The sequence below is a fragment of the Balaenoptera acutorostrata genome, chromosome 3 (genome assembly GCF_949987535.1).
Source record: "Balaenoptera acutorostrata chromosome 3, mBalAcu1.1, whole genome shotgun sequence".
NCBI classification, from domain to species: Eukaryota; Metazoa; Chordata; class Mammalia; order Artiodactyla; family Balaenopteridae; genus Balaenoptera; species Balaenoptera acutorostrata.
In genome coordinates, this window is record NC_080066.1 from 54,446,742 (window position 1) to 54,464,634 (window position 17,893).

The 17,893-nt window shown below is 39.9% G+C and overlaps 2 protein-coding genes across 2 annotated transcripts in view; both read right to left on the bottom strand.

Annotated features, from left to right (window-relative positions):
• GABRG3 (gamma-aminobutyric acid type A receptor subunit gamma3) overlaps window positions 1-17,893 on the bottom strand; it is a 592,092-nt gene that overhangs the window by 464,755 nt on the left and 109,444 nt on the right. The gene's annotated exons all lie outside the window — the stretch shown is intronic.
• On the bottom strand, window positions 902-1,366 carry LOC103012025 (glutaredoxin-related protein 5, mitochondrial-like). The gene has a single exon (XM_007179123.3). It carries the CDS (start codon window positions 1,364-1,366, stop codon window positions 902-904), a length of 465 nt encoding a protein of 154 aa, XP_007179185.2.

Here is a 17,893-nt window from a genome sequence, read left to right on the forward strand (position 1 = left end):
TCTAACTTTTTCATTGTCTCCTTTCAGTCTCCTAAATATATAATCATATCATTAGCAAACAACTTTAGAACTAATAACCCCAAGTTATGCCTCCTCTAAGTTCATGGTACTCAGTATTGGTTGATCTTAACAATCAAAAAACTGTTACACAGGGCTATCTTGTTTTATTGCACTTTGCTTTCTTGTGCTTTGCCCATTGAACGTTTGTGGCAACCCTGCATTGAGCAAGTCTATCGGTGTCATTTTTCCAACAGAATTTGCTTCCTTTGCATCTCTGTGTCACATTTTGGTAATTCTCGCAATATTTCAAACTTTTTCATCATTCTTACATTTGTTACAGTGATCTGTGATTAGTGATCTTTGATGTTACCACTACAACTCACTGAAAGCTCAATGATGATGAGCATTTTTTAGCAATAAAGTCTTTCTTTTTTTTTTTTTTTCCCTGGGTTGGCAGTTTATTTTAAAAAACAACACCCCGGTTATCTTATTTTCTTCCTTGTCCATCATTTTTCTTAACAGAACAAGTTACAAAAAATTGGGGAGGGGGGGTATATTATCTTTGCAGACTGACATATTTGCAGAGGACTCATGAATAATAATGAGGATTCAAAAGCTCCTAGGTTTACTCCTGAATCAAGCAAAGAGCAAAGGACAACATAAGAAGGAATTGTGTTTACAGCAATCTCGTCGTACAACATTGATTATGACGGTGCAGTGGTTACAATTATGTTCACGATAGGATATTCCTTGCTCAAACACCAGACATGCTAAAATCACCAGGCTGCTTACAAACTGGAGGAATCAGTGCAAACAGTCATCTGAAGAGCAAAAACTAGAATCGGGAAGGCTTTTCTGGCAGTGAGATTCTGATACCAGCAGCTTCCTTGTGTGGCCACCCTCACTTTGAGTCTTGATCTTTCTTTTCATCTAAGAGGGTGGAGCGGATCCCCAGCTTTTTCAGTTCTTCCACCAGGTCCCCATTCTGGTGCATCTGCAGAAGAATGTCACAGCCCCCCACGAACTCGCTGTTGAGGTACACTTGCGGGATGGTGGGCCAGTTGGAATAGTCTTTAATGCCTTGCCGGAGCTGGGGGTCGTCCAGCACGTTGTAGACCACGTAGTTGCGGATGCCGTGCAGCCGCAGGATCTGCACCGCGGCGTTGCTGAAGCCACACTGGGGCTGCTCCGGCGTCCCCTTTAGGAAGACCACCACCCTGTCCTTCTTCACCAGCATGTCCAGGTGCTCCGACGAGCCGCTGCCGCCCGAGCTCGCCGCCCGCACGCCCGGGCCCTGCAGGCCGCCGCCCGCGCCGTGCCCCCAGCAGAGCAGAGCCACTGCCGCCCGGCCCAGGGACCCGCTCATCCCCACATGCTGGCCGGAGCTCTCGATGGCCAGGGCCCTGGGCTAGCCAGCCGAAGCCTTCCCCCAATAAACTATTTCTTAACTAAGGTATGTATATTGTTTTTTCAGACACAATGCTATTGCACACATCATAGACTACAGTATAATATAAACGTAACTTTCCACACACTGGGAAACAAAAGAATATTCATGTGACTCACTTTATTGTGATATCTGTTTTATCACGGTGGTCTGGAATTGAACACACAATATCTTCTTGGTGTGCCTGTAAAAGCAGAAAGCTGGGGTGCCTCTAGGGCAGGTGTTGGTGAACTTTCTTCTATGAAGAGCTAGGGAGAAAATATTTCAGGCTTTATGGAACAGAGTCTCACACATTCTTCTTTTGTTTCTTGGGATTTGCTGTTGCTGTCATTGTTGCTGGTTTTTTACAATACTTTAAAAGTGTACAGATTTTTCTTAGTTAACCAGCAATTTTTAAGAAAGAAAAGCAGGTCTTGGTCCCATCTGGCCCATGGGCTGTAAATTACTGAACCTTGACCAGTTTCATGCCCAGATTTGATGCTCTTGCTTTAAGGCCCACACTCATTCCAGAAGGTGTCCATCTCAAGGTCCCCTGCAGAATGGGGACAGCAGTTGATCTCAGTGATTACAAGCATTTCCTTCTTGGTCTCAAAGCTGTGATGTTTACACAGCTGCACCTCCTCCTTCAATGTGAAACCACCTTACACCCTGTCAAGGAGTCTCTGGAGGGAGAGATCAAGATGGCAGAGTAGGAGGACATGGATCTCACCTCCCCCAAAAACACCTTAAAAATGGATCTACACGTGGAGCAGTTCTCACTGAAAACTAACAGGAGACGGGCAGAAAGACTCCATTGTGACCAAGACTGTAAGAAAGACCCACACGGAATCAAGTAGGAAGGGAGGAGAAGTGATCAGGTCAGAACCTGTGCCTCTGGGAAGGGCTCAGAGTAAAGGGGGATTACATGGGTGGAGATCCTCCCTGAGGAGTGAGGGGTTTGAACCACATATTGGGCCCCAGCCTGGGGGCCCAACACCTGGAAGATGAGTCCCCTAGCTGGTCTGAAAACCAGTAAAACTAACAGGAAGGCTGAGAAAACCTAGACTCCACTCATGAGGCATGCACAGATGCTTGCTTGCTCCCAAAACAAGACAGAGGAAGCAGACTGAAACTGTCTGGGACTTTGTCTAGCTTCCCGTGACTGCTCCAGTGCACCCTGGCCCAGGCTGAGCAACCGCTGAGCACTTCTGGCTCCAATGCAGCTCCACACTAGGGTGGAGGCTGCTGCTGCCAAGGAAGGTGCACAGTTGGAGGGACGGAGTGGGATCAGACCCAGCACTGCATTTGAAAGGGGTGAGAGTGGCTATTACTGGCATTTGCAGAGACTTAGCTCTGACTGGTGCCAGGACCACCCAGTGTGAATGCTGGCCCATACCTGGTGCACACTCCAGACCCTCTTGCTCCAGTGCTACTCCACTCTGGGGTGTAGGTGCCATTGCTGGGAGAGGGCAGAGCACACACTTACAGGGAATGGAATCAGCTCAGACCCAACACTCAGGGCTTCTGCTCCAGCAACTTGGGAGCAGAAGTTGCTGACCCACCCCACATAGGGCAGTGACAGCCACTGAACAAAGGAGAAGCTCAGCTCACATCTGGCACTGGCTCTGGCTGCTTCATCTACAGCCCCACCTCCCACCATGGTGATAGCTGCTAGCACACGCTCAGATCTGGCTCTCCCATCAAAGCTACTCAACACAAACTGCATAGGGACATTCCCACACAAGGACACCCCTTCAAGACTGGAATAGGTGACCATTTCACCTAATTTCATAAAGACAGAGAAAGTTAAACAAAATGAGAAGACAGAGGAAATTGTTACAAATGAAAGAACAAGGGGGAAAGAAACCTGAAAGAAAGAAAAAAATAAACAACTACTGAAACAGAGATAATTTACCAGATGAAGAGTTCACAGCGTTAGTAATAAGAATGCTAACTGAACTTGAGAAAAGAATAGATAAACACGTGAGAAGTTTAACAAGGAACTAAAAAATATAAAAAGAACCAGTCAGAACTGAAGAATACAGTAAATGAAATGAATGACACACTGGAAGGAATTAACAGCAGTCAAACAGAAGAACACATAAGTGCTCTGGAAGATAGAATAATGGAGATCACCCAATCAGAATAGCAAAAAAAAAAAAAATTAAAAAAAATGAGAACAGTTTAAGGGATGTCTTGGACAACACCAAGCACACTAACATTTGCATTATAGGGGTTCCAGAAGGAGAAGACAAAGAGAAAACAGTTGAAAATGCATTTGATAAAATTATGGCTGTAAAATTCCTAAACCTGAAGAAAGAAACAGATAGCCAAAACAGGATGCACAGAGGGTCCCAAACAAGATGAACCAAATGAGACCCACACCAAGACATATCGTAATTAAAATGGCAAAAGTTAAAGAAATAGAGAGAACTCTAAAAGCAAAAAGAGAAAAACAAAGAGTCACATACAAAGGAAGGGAATCCCCCATAAGTCTATCAGCTGATTTTTCTGCAGAAACTTTGCAGGCCAGAAGAAAGTGGCATGATTTATGTAAAGTGGTGAAAGGGAAATACCTACAACTGAGAATACTCTACAGCAAGACTGTTATTTAGAATTGGAGGAGAGATAAAGAACTTCTCAGATAAGCCAAAAACTAAGAGTTCATCAACACTAAATGGACACTGGGGCTTCCCTGGTGGCTCAGTGGTTAAGAATCTGCCTGCCAATGCAGGGGACATGGGTTCCAGCCCTGGTCTTGGAATTAATAGATAACTACAGGACATTCCATCCAAAAACAGCAGAATAACATTCTATTCAAGTGCACATGGAATGTCCTCCATGTAGATCACATGCTAGGCCACAGAACAAGTCTCAACAAATTTAAGAGGATAAAAACTATATCACGCTTTTTTTCTGAACACAATGGTATGAACTAGAAGTCAATCACAAACAAAAATGGAAAAAAAATACAAACACATGGAAACTAAACAACACACTACTAAAAACACACACAAAAAACAAGAAAAACCAATGGGTCAGTGAAGAAATCAAAGATGGAATCAGAAAATACCTCAAGACAAATGAAAATAAAAACACAACTTTCTAAATCCTTGGGATGCAGCAAAAGCAGTTCTAAGAGGGAAGTTAATATTGATACACGACTACTTTTAAGAAACAAGAAAAAATCAAATAAACAACCTAACCTACCACTTAAACAAAATATAAAAAGAAGAAGAAACAAAGCTCAAAGTCAGCAGGAGAAAGAAAAAATAAAAATCAGAGAGAAAAATAAAATACATACCAAAAAAAAAAAAAAAAAAGAAAAGATCAATGAAGCCCAGAGCTAGCTTTTTGAAAAGATAAACAAAATCTATAAGCCTGTAACCAGGCTCGCCAAGGAGAAAAGTGAGAGGACCCAAATAAAGAAAATAAATGAAAAAGGAGAAATAACAACTGATACCACAGAAATATAAAAAATCATAAGAGAATACTATGAACAGTTATATGCCAACAAACTGGACAACCTAGTAGAAATGGATAAATTTCTAGAAACATACAATCTTCCAAGGCTGGATTAGGAAGAAATAGACAATCTGAACAGACCAATCACCAGTACTGAAATTGAATTAGTAATCCAAAAAATTCCAGTAAATAAAAGTCCATGAACAGACAACTTCACAAGGTTTTCTACCAAACACATAAATGAGAGCTAATATCTATCCTTCTCAAACTATTCCAAAAAACTGAAGAGAAGGGAACATTCCCAAATTCATTTTACAACCACCATTACCCTGATATCAAAACCAGACAAAGACACTGTAAAAAAGAAAACTACAGGCAAATAACTCTGATGGATATAGATTCAAAAATCATCACCAAAATATAAGCAAACTGAATCCGACAATATATAAAAAAGATCATACATCATGATCAAGTGTGATTTATACAAGGGATGCAAATCAATCAATGTGATATACGATACTAACAAAAGGAAGGATGATCATCTCAATAGATGCAGAAAAAGCATTTGACAAAACTGAACAACGATTATGATAAAAAACTCTCATCGAAGTTGGTAAGAAGGAACAAATCCCTACATGATAAAGGCCATTTCTGAAAACTGACAGCTAACATACTCAGTGCTGAAAAGCTGAAAGCTTTCCCTCTAAAATCATGAAAAAGACAGAGCTCCCCACTCTGGACACATCTATTTAACACAGTATAGGAAGTCCTACTTAGAGCAATCTAACAAGAAAAAGAATGAAAAGTCATCCATATTGGAAAGGAAGAAGTAAAACTGTCACTATTGGCAAATGATGTAATATTATATAGAGAGAAACATAAAGGCTCCACCAAAAAAAGTATTAGAACTGATAAATGAATTCAGTAAAGTTTTAGGATACAAGATTAATAAACAGAAATCTGCAGCATTTCTATACACTAACAATGAACTATCAAAAAGAGGTAAGTAACACAATCCCATTTAAAATCACATCTAAAAGAATAACGTATTTAGGAATAAACTTAACCAAGGAGGTGAAAGACCTATACTCTGAAAACTATAAGACACTGATGAAGGAAACTGAAGGTGATACAAAGGAACAGAAAGATATCCTGTGTTCATGGATTGGAAGAATTAATATTGTTAAAATATTTGTACTGTCCAAAGCAATCTACAGACTTAATGTAATCCCTATCAAAATACCCATGACATTTTTCACAGAACTAGAATAAACAATCCTAAAATTTATTTGGAACCACATGACCCTGAGTAGCCAAAGCAATGCTGAGAAAAAAGAACAGAGCTGGAGGTATCACACTCTCAGACTTCAGACTGTACTACAAAGCTACAGAAATGAAAACAGCATGTTACTGGCACAAAAAGAGACACAGAGATCAATGGGCTCTCCCCAGAAATAAATCCAGGCACTTATGATCAATTAATCTACAACAAAAGAGACAAGAATATATAATGGAGAAAAGACAGTCTCTTCAATAAGTGGCACTGGGAAAACTGGACAGCTAGATGTAAAAGAATGAAATGAAATATCTCACAACATTTACAAAAATAAACTCAAAATGGATTAAAGACCTACATGTTTAAGAACAGAAACCATAAAACTCCAAGAAGAAAACATAGGCAGAACACAACACTCTTTGACATAAATCTTAGCAATAGTTTTTGGATCTCTCTCCTAAGGCAAAGGAAATAAAAGCAAAAATAAACAAATGGGACCTAATTAAACTTAAAAGTTTTGCACAGCAAAGGAAACCATTAACAAAATGGAAAGACAACCTATGGAATGGGAGAAAATACTTGTAAATGATGTGACATATAAGGAGTTAATATCCAAAACATATAAATAGCTCATACAATTCAGTATCAAAAAAAAATTGAACCCAATCAAAAAATGGGCAGAAGACCTGAGTAGACCGTTTTTTCAAAGAGGACATGCAGATGGCTAACAGGCACATGAAAAGATGCTCATCATGGATAATCATCAAAACCACAATGAGAGGGGGTCTGGGCAAGATGGCAGAAGAGTAAGACGTGGAGATCACCTTCCTTCCCACAGATACATTAGAAATACATCTACACATGGAACTGCTCCTACAGAACACCCACTGAAAGCTGGCAGAAGACGTCAGACCTCCCAAAAGGCAAGAAACTCCCCACGTACTTGGGTAGGGCAAAAGAAAGAAGAAATAACAGAGACAAAAGAATAGGGATGGGACCTGCACCAGTGGGAGGGAGCTGTGAAGGAGGAAAGGTTTCCACACACTAGGAAGCCCCTTCATGGGCTGAGGCTGTGGGGGGCAGAGGGGGGAAGCTTCGGAGCCACAGAGGAGAGCGCAGCAACAGGGGTGCGGAGGGCAAAGCAGAGGGATTCCCGCACAGAGGATCGGTGCTGACCAGCACTCACCAGCCCGAGAGGCTTATCTGCTCACCTGCCGGGGCGGGCGGGGGCTGGGAGCTGAGGCTCGGGGCTTCAGTCAGATTGCAGGGAGAGGACTGGGGTTGGTGGCGTGAACACAGCCTGAAGGGGTTAGCGCACCACAGCTAGCCAGGAGGGAGTCCGGGAAAAAGTCTACAGCTGCCAAAGAGGCAAGAGACTTTTTCTTGCCTCTTTGTTTCGCGGTGCAGAAGGAGAGGGGATTCAGAGCGCCGCCTAAACGAGCTCCAGAGACGGGTGCAAGCCGCGGCTATGAGCACGGACCCCAGAGATGTGCATGAGATGCTAAGGCTGCTGCTGCCACCACCAAGAAGTCTGGGTGCGAGCACAGGTCACTATCCACACTGCCCCTCCCGGGAGCCTGTGCAGCCCGCCACTGCCAGGCTCCTGTGATACAGGGACAACTTTCCCAGGAGAATGAACGGCGCGCCTCAGGCTGCTGCAACGTCACGTAGGCCTCTGCCGCCGCAGGCTTGCCCTGCATCCGTACCCTTCCCTCCCCCAGGCCTGAGTGAGCCAGAGCCCCCAAAGCAGCTGCTCCTTTAACACCGTCCTGTGTGAGCGAAGAACAGACGCCCTCAGGCGACCTACACGCAGAGGCGGGTACAAATCCAAAGCTGAGCCCTGGGAGCTGTGCGAACAAAGAAGAGAAAGGGAAATTTCTCCCAGCAGCCTCAGAAGGAGCAGTTTAAAGCTCCACAAACAACTTGATGTACCTGCATCTGTTGAATACCTGAATAGACAACGAATCATCCCAAATTCAGGAGGTGGACTTTGGGAGCAGGATATATTAATTTTTCCCCTTTTCCTTTTTTTGTGAGTGTATATGTGTATGCTTCTGGGTGAGATTTTGTCTGTATAGCTTTGCTTTCACCATTTTTCCTAGGGTTCGGTCCATCCGTTTTTGTATTTTTTTTTTTTTTTACTTAAAAACTTTTTTTCTTAATAAATATTTTCTTAATAATTTTGTCCTCATTTTTTATTTTAAAAAATAAAATTTTTTTAAAAAAATTTTTTTCTTATTTTTTATTTAAAAAAAATTAAAAAAAATTTTTTCTTAATAAATTTTTTCTTAATAATTTTTTCTTACTTTTTATTATAAAAAATTAATAAATTTATTTTAAAAAATTTTAAAAAATTTTTTCTTAATAATATTTTCTTAATAATTTTTTTCTTATTTTTTATTATAATAGCTTTATTTTATTTTATTTTATTTTATCCTCTTTCTATTTTTTCTCCCTTTTATTCTGAGCCGTGTGGATGAAAGGCTCTTGGTGCTCCAGCCAGGCATCAGGGCTGTGCCTCTGCAGTGGGAGAGCCAACTTCAGGACACTGGTCCACAAGAGACCTCCCAGCTCCACAATACCAAATACCCCCAATACTCCCAGCTTGTAATACCAAATGGCAAAAATCTCTAAGAGATCTCCATCTCAACATCAAGACCCAGCTTCACTCAACGACCAGCAAGCTACAGTGCTAGACACCTTATGCCAAACAACTAGCAAGACAGGAACACAGCCCCATCCATTAGCAGAGAGGCTGCTTAAAATCATAATAAGGCCACAGACACCCCAAAACACACCACCAGACGTGGACATGCCCACCAGAAAGACAAGATCCAGCTTCATCCACCAGAACACAGGCACTAGTCCCCTCCACCAGGAAGCCTACACAACCCACTGAACCAACCTTAGCCACTGGGGACAGATACCAAAAACAACGGGAACTACAAACCTGCAGCCTGTGAAAAGGAGACCCCAAACACAGTAAGATAAGCAAAATGAGAAGACAGAAAAACACACAGCAGAGGAAGGAGCAGGGTCAAAACACACCAGACCTAACAAATGAAGAGGAAATAGGCGTTCTACCTGAAAAAGAATTCAGAATAATGATAGTAAAGATGATCCAAAATCTTGGAAATAGAATAGACAAAATGCAAGAAACATTTAACAAGGACCTAGAAGAACTAAAGAGGAACCAAGCAATGATGAAAAACACAATTAATGAAATTAAAAATACTCTAGAAGGGATCAATAGCAGAATAACTGAGGCAGAAGAACGGATAAGTGACCTGGAAGATAAAATAGTGGAAATAACTACTGCTGAGCAGAATAAAGAAAAAAGAATGAAAAGAACTGAGGACAGTCTCAGAGACCTCTGGGACAACATTAAACGCACCAACATTCGAATTATAGGGGTCCCAGAAGAAGAAGAGAAAAAGAAAGAGACTGAGAAAATATTCGAAGAGATTATAGTTGAAAACTTCCTTAATACGGGAAAGGAAATAGTTAATCAAGTCCTGGAAGCACAGAGAGTCCCATACAGGATAAATCCAAGGAGAAACACGCCAAGACACATATTAATCAAACTATCAAAAATTAAATATAAAGAAAACATATTAAAAGCAGCAAGGGAAAAACAACAAATAACACACAAGGGAATCCCCATAAGGTCAACATCAGATCTTTCAGCAGAAACTCTGCAAGCCAGAAGGGAGTGGCAGGATATACTTAAAGTGATGAAGGAGAAAAACCTACAACCAAGATTACTCTACCCAGCAATAATCTCATTCAGATTTGATGGAGAAATTAAAAGCTTCACAGACAAGCAAAAGCTAAGAGAGTTCAGCACCACCAAACCAGCTTTACAACAAATGCTAAAGGAACTTCTCTAGGCAAGAAACACAAGAGAAGGAAAACACCTACAATAACAAACCCAAAACATTTAAGAAAATGGGAATAGGAACATACATATCGATAATTACCTTAAATGTAAATGGATTAAATGCTCCCACCAAAAGACACAAACTGCCTGAATGGATACAAAAACAAGACCCATATATATGCTGTCTACAAGAGACCCACTTCAGACCTAGGGACACATACAGACTGAAAGTGAGGGGATGGAAAAAGATATTCCATGCAAATGGAAATCAAAAGAAAGCTGGAGTAGCAATTCTCATATCAGACAAAATAGACTTTAAAATAAAGACTATTACAAGAGACAAAGAGGACACTATATAATGATCAAGGGATCAATCCAAGAAGAAGGTATAACAATTGTAAATATTTATGCACCCAACATAGGAGCACCTCAATACATAAGGCAAATACTAACAGCCATAAAACGGGAAATCGACAGCAACACAATCATAGTAGGGGACTTTAACACCCCACTTTCACCAATGGACAGATCATCCAAAATGAAAATAAATAAAGAAACACAAGCTTTAAATGATACATTAAACGAGATGGACTTAATTGATATTTATAGGACATTCCACCCACAAACAACAGAATAAACATTTTTCTCAAGTGCTCATGGAACATTCTCCAGGGTAGATCATATCTTGGGTCACAAATCAAGCCTTGGTAAATTTAAGAAAATTGAAATCGTATCAAGTATCTTTTCCGACCACAACGCTATGAGACTAGATATCAAATACAGGAAAAGATCTGTAAAAAATACAAACACGTGGACGTTAAACAATACACTACTTAATAAAGAAGTGATCACTGAAGAAATCAAAGGGGAAATCAAAAAATACCTAGATACAAATGAAAATGGGGACACGACGACCCAAAAGCTATGGGATGCAGCAAAAGCAGTTCTAAGAGGGAAGTTTATAGCAATACAAGCCTACATGTAGAAACAGGAAACATCTCGAATAAACAACCTAACCTTGCACCTAAAACAGAGAAAGAAGAACAAAAAAACCCCAAAGCTAGCAGAAGGAAAGAAATCATAAAGATCAGATCAGAAATAAATGAAAAAGACATTAACCAAGATGGTGGAGTAGAAGGACATGCTCCCACTCCCTCTTCCGAGAACACCAGAATCACAACTGGCTGCTGGACAATCATCGACAGGAAGACACTAGAATTCACCAAAGAGGATACCCCACGTCCAAGGACAGAGGAGAAGCGACAGTGAGACGGTAGGAGGGGCGCAATCAGAGTAAAATCAAATCCCATAACTGCTGGGTGGGTGACTCACAGACTGGCGAACACTTATACCACAGAAGTCCACCCACTGGAGTGAAGGTTCTGAGCCTCACATCAGGCTTTCCAACCTGGGGGTCCTGCAACGGGAGGAGGAATTCCTAGAGAATCAGGCTTTGAAGCCTAGTGGGAATTGATTGCAGGACTTTGACAGGACTGGGGGAAACAAAGACCCCACTCTTGGAGGGCACACACAAAGTAGTGTGTGCATCGGGACCCAGGGGAAGGAGCAGTGACCCTGGGGGAGACTGAACCAGACCTACCTGCTGGTGTTGTGGGGTCTCCTGCAGATGCGGGGGGTGGCTCTGTTTCACCGTGGGGACAAGGACACTGGCAGCGGAGGTTCTGGGAAGTGCTCCTTGGCGTGAGCCCTCCCAGAGTCTGCCACTAGCCACACCAAAGAGCCCAGGTAGGCTCCAGTGTTGGGTTGCCTCAGGCAAAACAATCAACAGGGAGGGAACCCAGCCCCACCCATCAACAGTCAAGTGGATTAAAGTTTTACAGAGCTCTGACCGCCACAGCAACAGTCAGCTCTACCCACCACCAGAGCCTCCCATCAAGCCTCTTAGATAGCCTCAACCACCAGAGGACAGACAGCAGAAGCAAGAAAAACTACAATCCTGCATCCTGGGGAACAAAAACCACATTTACAGAAAGACAGACAAGATGAATAGGCAGAGGGCTATATACCACATGAAGGATCAAGAAAAAACCCCAGAAAAACAACTAAATGAAGTGGAGATAGGCAACCTTCCAGAAAAAGAATTAAGAATAATGATAGTGAAGATGATCCAGGACCTTGGAATAAGAATGGAGGCAAAGATTGAGAAGATGCAAGAAATGATTAACAAAGACCTAGAAGAATTAAAGAACAAACAAACAGATGACCAAAACACTAACTGAAATGAAAACTACACTAGAAGGAATCAATAGCAGAATAACTGAGGCAGAAGAACAGATAAGTGACCGGGAAGACAGAATGGTGGATTTCACTGCTGCGGAACAGACTAAAGAAAAAAGAATGAAAAGAAATGAAGACAGCCTAAGAGACCTTTGGGACAACATTAAATGCAACAACATTCGCATTATAGGGGTCCCAGAAGGAGAAGAGAGAGAGAAAGGACCAGAGAAAATATTTAAAGAGATTATAGTCGAAAACTTCCCTAACATGGGACAGGAAATAGCCACCCAAGTCCAGGAAGCTCAGAGAGTCCCATACAGGATAAACCCAAGGAGAAACACGCTGAGACACATAGTATTCAAACTGGCAAAAATTAAAGACAAAGAAAAATTATTGAAAGCAGCACGGGAAAAATGACAAATAACATACAAGGGAACTCCCATAAGGTTAACAGCTGATTTCTCAGCAGAAACTCTACAAGCCAGAAGGGAGTGGCATGATCTACTTAAAGTGATGAAAGGGAAGAACCTACAACCAAGATTACTCTACCCGGCAAGGATCTCATTTACATTTGATGGAGAAATCAAAAGCTTTACAGACAAGCAAAAGCTAAGAGAATTCAGCACCAACAAACCAGCTCTACAACAAATCCTAAAGGAACTTCTCTAAGTGAGAAACACAAGAGAAGAAAAAGACCTACAAAAGCAAACCCAAAACAATTAAGAAAATGGTCATAGGAACATTACATATCAATAATTACCTTAAACATGAATGGATTAAATGCTCCAACCAAAAGACACAGGCTTGCTGAACGGATACAAAAACAAGACCCATATATATGCTGTCTACAAGAGACCCACTTTAGACCTAGGGATACATACAGACTGAAAGTGAGGGGATGTAAAAAGATATTCCATGCAAATGGAAATCAAAAGAAAGCTGGAGTAGCTATACTCATATCACATAAAATAGACTTTAAAATAAAGAATGTTACAAGAGACAAGGAAGGACACTACATAATGATCAAGGGATCAATCCAAGAAGAAGATATGACCATTATAAATATATATGCACCCAACACAGGAGCACCTCAATACATAAGGCAACTGCTAACAGCTATAAAAGAGGAAATTGACAGTAACACAATCATAGTGGGGGACTTTAACACCTCACTTACACCAATGGACAGATCATCCAAAATGAAGATAAATAAGGAAACAGAAGCTTTAAATGACACAATAGACCAGATAGATTTAATTGATATTTATAGGACATTCCATCCCAAAACAGATTACACGTTCTTCTCAAGTGCGCATGGAACATTCTCCAGGACAGATCACATCTTGGGTCACAAATCAAGCCTCAGTAAATTTAAGAAAATTGAAATCATATCAAGCATCTTTTCTGACCACAACACTATGAGATTAGAAATGAATCACAGGGAAAAAAACGTAAAAAACACAAACACATGGAGGCTAAAGAATACGTTACTAAATAACCAAGAGATCACTGAAGAAATCAAAGAGGAAATCAAAAAATACCTAGAGACAAATGACAATGAGAACACGATGACCCAATACCTATGGGATGCAGCAAAAGCAGTTCTAAGAGGGAAGTTTATAGCTATACAAGCCTACCTAAAGAAACAAGAAAAATCTCAAGTAAACAATCTAACCTTACACCTAAAGAAACTAGAGAAAGAAGAACAAACAAAACCCAAAGTTAGCAGAAGGAAAGAAATCATAAAGATCAGAGCAGAAATAAATGAAATAGAAACAAAGAAAACAATAGTAAAGATCAATAAAACTAAAAGCTGGTTCTTTGTGAAGATAAACAAAATTGATAAGCCATTAGCCAGACTCATCAAGAAAAAGAGGGAGAAGACTCAAATCAATAAAATCAGAAATGAAAAAGGAGAAGTTACAACAGACACCGCAGAAATACAAAGCATCCTAAGAGACTACTACAAGCATCTCTATGCCAATAAAATGGACAACCTGGAAGAAATGGACAAATTCTTAGAAAGGTATAACCTTCCAAGACTGAACCAGGAAGAAACAGAAAATATGAACAGACCAATCACAAGTAATGAAATTGAAACTGTGATTAAAAATCTTCCAACAAACAAAAGTCCAGGACCAGATGGCTTCACAGGTGAATTCTATCAAACATTTAGAGAAGAGCTAACACCTATCCTTCTCAAACTCTTCCAAAAAATTGCAGAGGAAGGAACACTCCCAAACTCCTTCTATGAGGCCACCATCACCCTGATACCAAAACCAGACAAAGACACTACAAAAAAAGAAAATTACAGACCAATATCACTGATGAATATAGATGCAAAAATCCTCAACAAAATACTAGCAAACAGAATCCAACAACACATTAAAAGGATCATACACCACGATCAAGTGGGATTTATCCCAAGGATGCAAGGATTCTTCAATATACGCAAATCAATCAATGTGATACACCACATTAACAAATTGAAGAATAAAAACCATATGATCTTCTCAATAGATGCAGAAAAAGCTTTTGACAAAATTCAAGACCCATTTATGATAAAAACTCTCCAGAAAGTGGGAATAGAGGGAACCTACCTCAACATAATAAAGGCCATATATGACAAACCCACAGCAAACATCATTCTCAATGGTGAAAAACTGGAAGCATTTCCTCTAAGATCAGGAACAAGACAAGGATGTCCACTCTCACCACTATTATTCAACATAGTTCTGGAAGTCCTAGCCATGGCAATCAGAGAAGAAAAAGAAATAAAAGGAATACAAATTGGAAAAGAAGAAGTAAAACTGTCACTGTTTGCAGATGACATGATACTATACATAGAGAATCCTAAAAGTGCCACCAGAAAACTGCTAGAGCTAATTAATGAATATGGTAAAGTTGCAGGATACAATATTAATGCACAGAAATCTCTTGCATTCCTATACACTAATGATGAAAAATCTGAAAGTGAAAGTAAGAAAACACTCCCGTTTACCATTGCAACAAAAAGAATAAAATATCTAGGAATAAACCTACCTAAGGAGACAAAAGACCTGTATGCAGAAAATTATAAGACACTGATGAAAGAAATTAAAGATGATACAAATAGATGGAGAGATATACCATGTTCTTGGACTGGAAGAATCAACATTGTGAAAATGACTGTATTACCCAAAGCAATCTACAGATTCAATGCAACCCCTTGAACCCAACCCATTTTTCACAGAGCTAGCACAAAAAATTTAACAATTTGTATCGAAACACCTCTTCAATAAGTGGTGCTGGGAAAACTGGACAGGTACATGTAAAAGTATGAAATTAGAACACTCCCTAACACCATATACAAAAATAAACTCAAAATGGATTAAAGACCTAAATGTAAGGCCAGACACTATAAAACTCTTAGAGGAAAACATAGGCAGAACACTCTATGACATAAATCACAGCAAGATCCTTTTTGACCCACCTCCTAGAGAAATGGAAATAAAAACACAAATAAGCAAATGCGACCTAATGAAACTTAAAAGCTTTTGCACAGCAAAGGAAACCATAAACAAGACCAAAAGACAACTCTCAGAATGGGAGAAAATATTTGCAAATGAAGCAACTGACAAAGGATCAATCTCCAAGATTTACAAGCAGTTCATGCAGCTCAATAACAAAAAAACAAACAACCCAATCCAAAAATGGGCAGAAGACCTAAATAGACATTTCTCCAAAGAAGATATACAGATTGCCAACAGACACATGAAAGAATGCTCAACATCATTAATCATTAGAGAAATGCAAATCAAAACTACAATGAGATATCATCTCACACCGGTCAGTATGGCCAACATCAAAAAATCTAGAAACAATCAATGCTGGAGAGGGTGTAGAGAAAGGGGAACACTCTTGCACTGTTGGTGGGAATGTAAATTGATACAGCCAGTATGGAGAACAGTATGGACGTTCCTTAAAAAACTAAAAATAGAACTACCATATGACCCAGCAATCCCACTACTGGGCATATACCCTGAAAAAACCATAATTTAAAAAGAGTCATGTACCAAAATGTTCATTGCAGCTCTATTTACAATAGCCAGGACATGGAAGCAACCTAAGTTTCCATCATCGGATGAATGGATAAAGAAGATGTGGCACATATATACAATGGAATATTACTCAGCCATAAAAAGAAATGAAATGGAGGTATATGTAGTGAGGTGGATGGAGTTAGAGTCTGTCATACAGAGTGAAGTAAGTCAGAAAGAGAAAAACAAATACAGTATGCTAACACATATATATGGAATCTAAGAAGAAACAAAAAAGGTCATGAAGAACCTAGTGGCAAGACGGGAATAAAGACACAGACCTACTAGAGAATGGACTTGAGGATATGGGGAGGGGGAGGGGTATGATGTGACAGGGTGAGAGAGTGGCATGGACATATATACACTACCAAATGTAAAATAGATAGCTAGTGGGAAGCAGCCGCATAGCACAAGATCAGCTCAGTGCTTTGTGACCACCTAGAGGGGTGGGATAGGGAGGGTGGGAGGGAGGGAGACGCAAGAGGGAAGAGATATGGGAACATATGTATATGTATAACTGATTCACTTTGTTATAAAGCAGAAACTAACACACCATTGTAAAGCAATTATACTCCAATAAAGATGTTTAAAAAAACCCCACAATGAGATACCTGTCAGAATAGCTATCATCAAAAAGACCATAAAAAACAAATATTGGTGAGGATGTGGAGAAAAGAGAACCCTTGTGCTCTTTTAGTGGGAATGAAAATTGGTGCAGCCACTATGGAAAACAGTATGGAGGTCCTTCAAAAAACTGAAAGGAGAACTACCATATGATCCAGCAATTCCACTCCTGGATATATATCTGAAGCAAACAAAACACTAATTTCAAAAGATACATGCACTCCAATGTTCACTGCAGCATTATTTACAACAGCCAAGATACTGAAGGAACAGAAGTGTCCATCAACAGCTGAATGGATAAAGAAGATGTGGTACATATATACAGTGGAATACTACTCAGCCATAAAAAAGAATGAAATACTGCAATTTGCAACAATATACATGGACTTAGAGGGTATTATGCTTTGTGAAATAAGTCAGAAAAAGAAAGACAGACAGTTATACTTCAATAAAGATGTTAAAAAAAAAGAAAGAAAGAGACATACTGTATGTTTCCACTTCTTGTGGAATCTAAAAAATAAAAAATACACATAACAAAACAGAAACAGACTCACAGATACAGAGAACAAACTAGTGGTTACCAGTGGGGAGAGGGAAAAGGGAGGGGCAAGATAGGGTAGGGGATTAAGACATACAAACTACTAGGTATAATAAAATAAGATACAAGGATACAGCACAGGGAAATATTGTCAATATTTTATAATATGATTTTTTATAATAACTTTATATGAAGGATAATCTATAAAAATACTGCATCACTATGTTGTACACCTGAAACTAATATTGTTTATCAACTATACTTCAATAAAAAAAGAAGTCCCTGGGATCCACAGAAAATCCTTTCAATATAATATGGAGTTTCCTTTGCAAGCATTGCTGTTTGCATTAAGATTCAGCTAGATTCA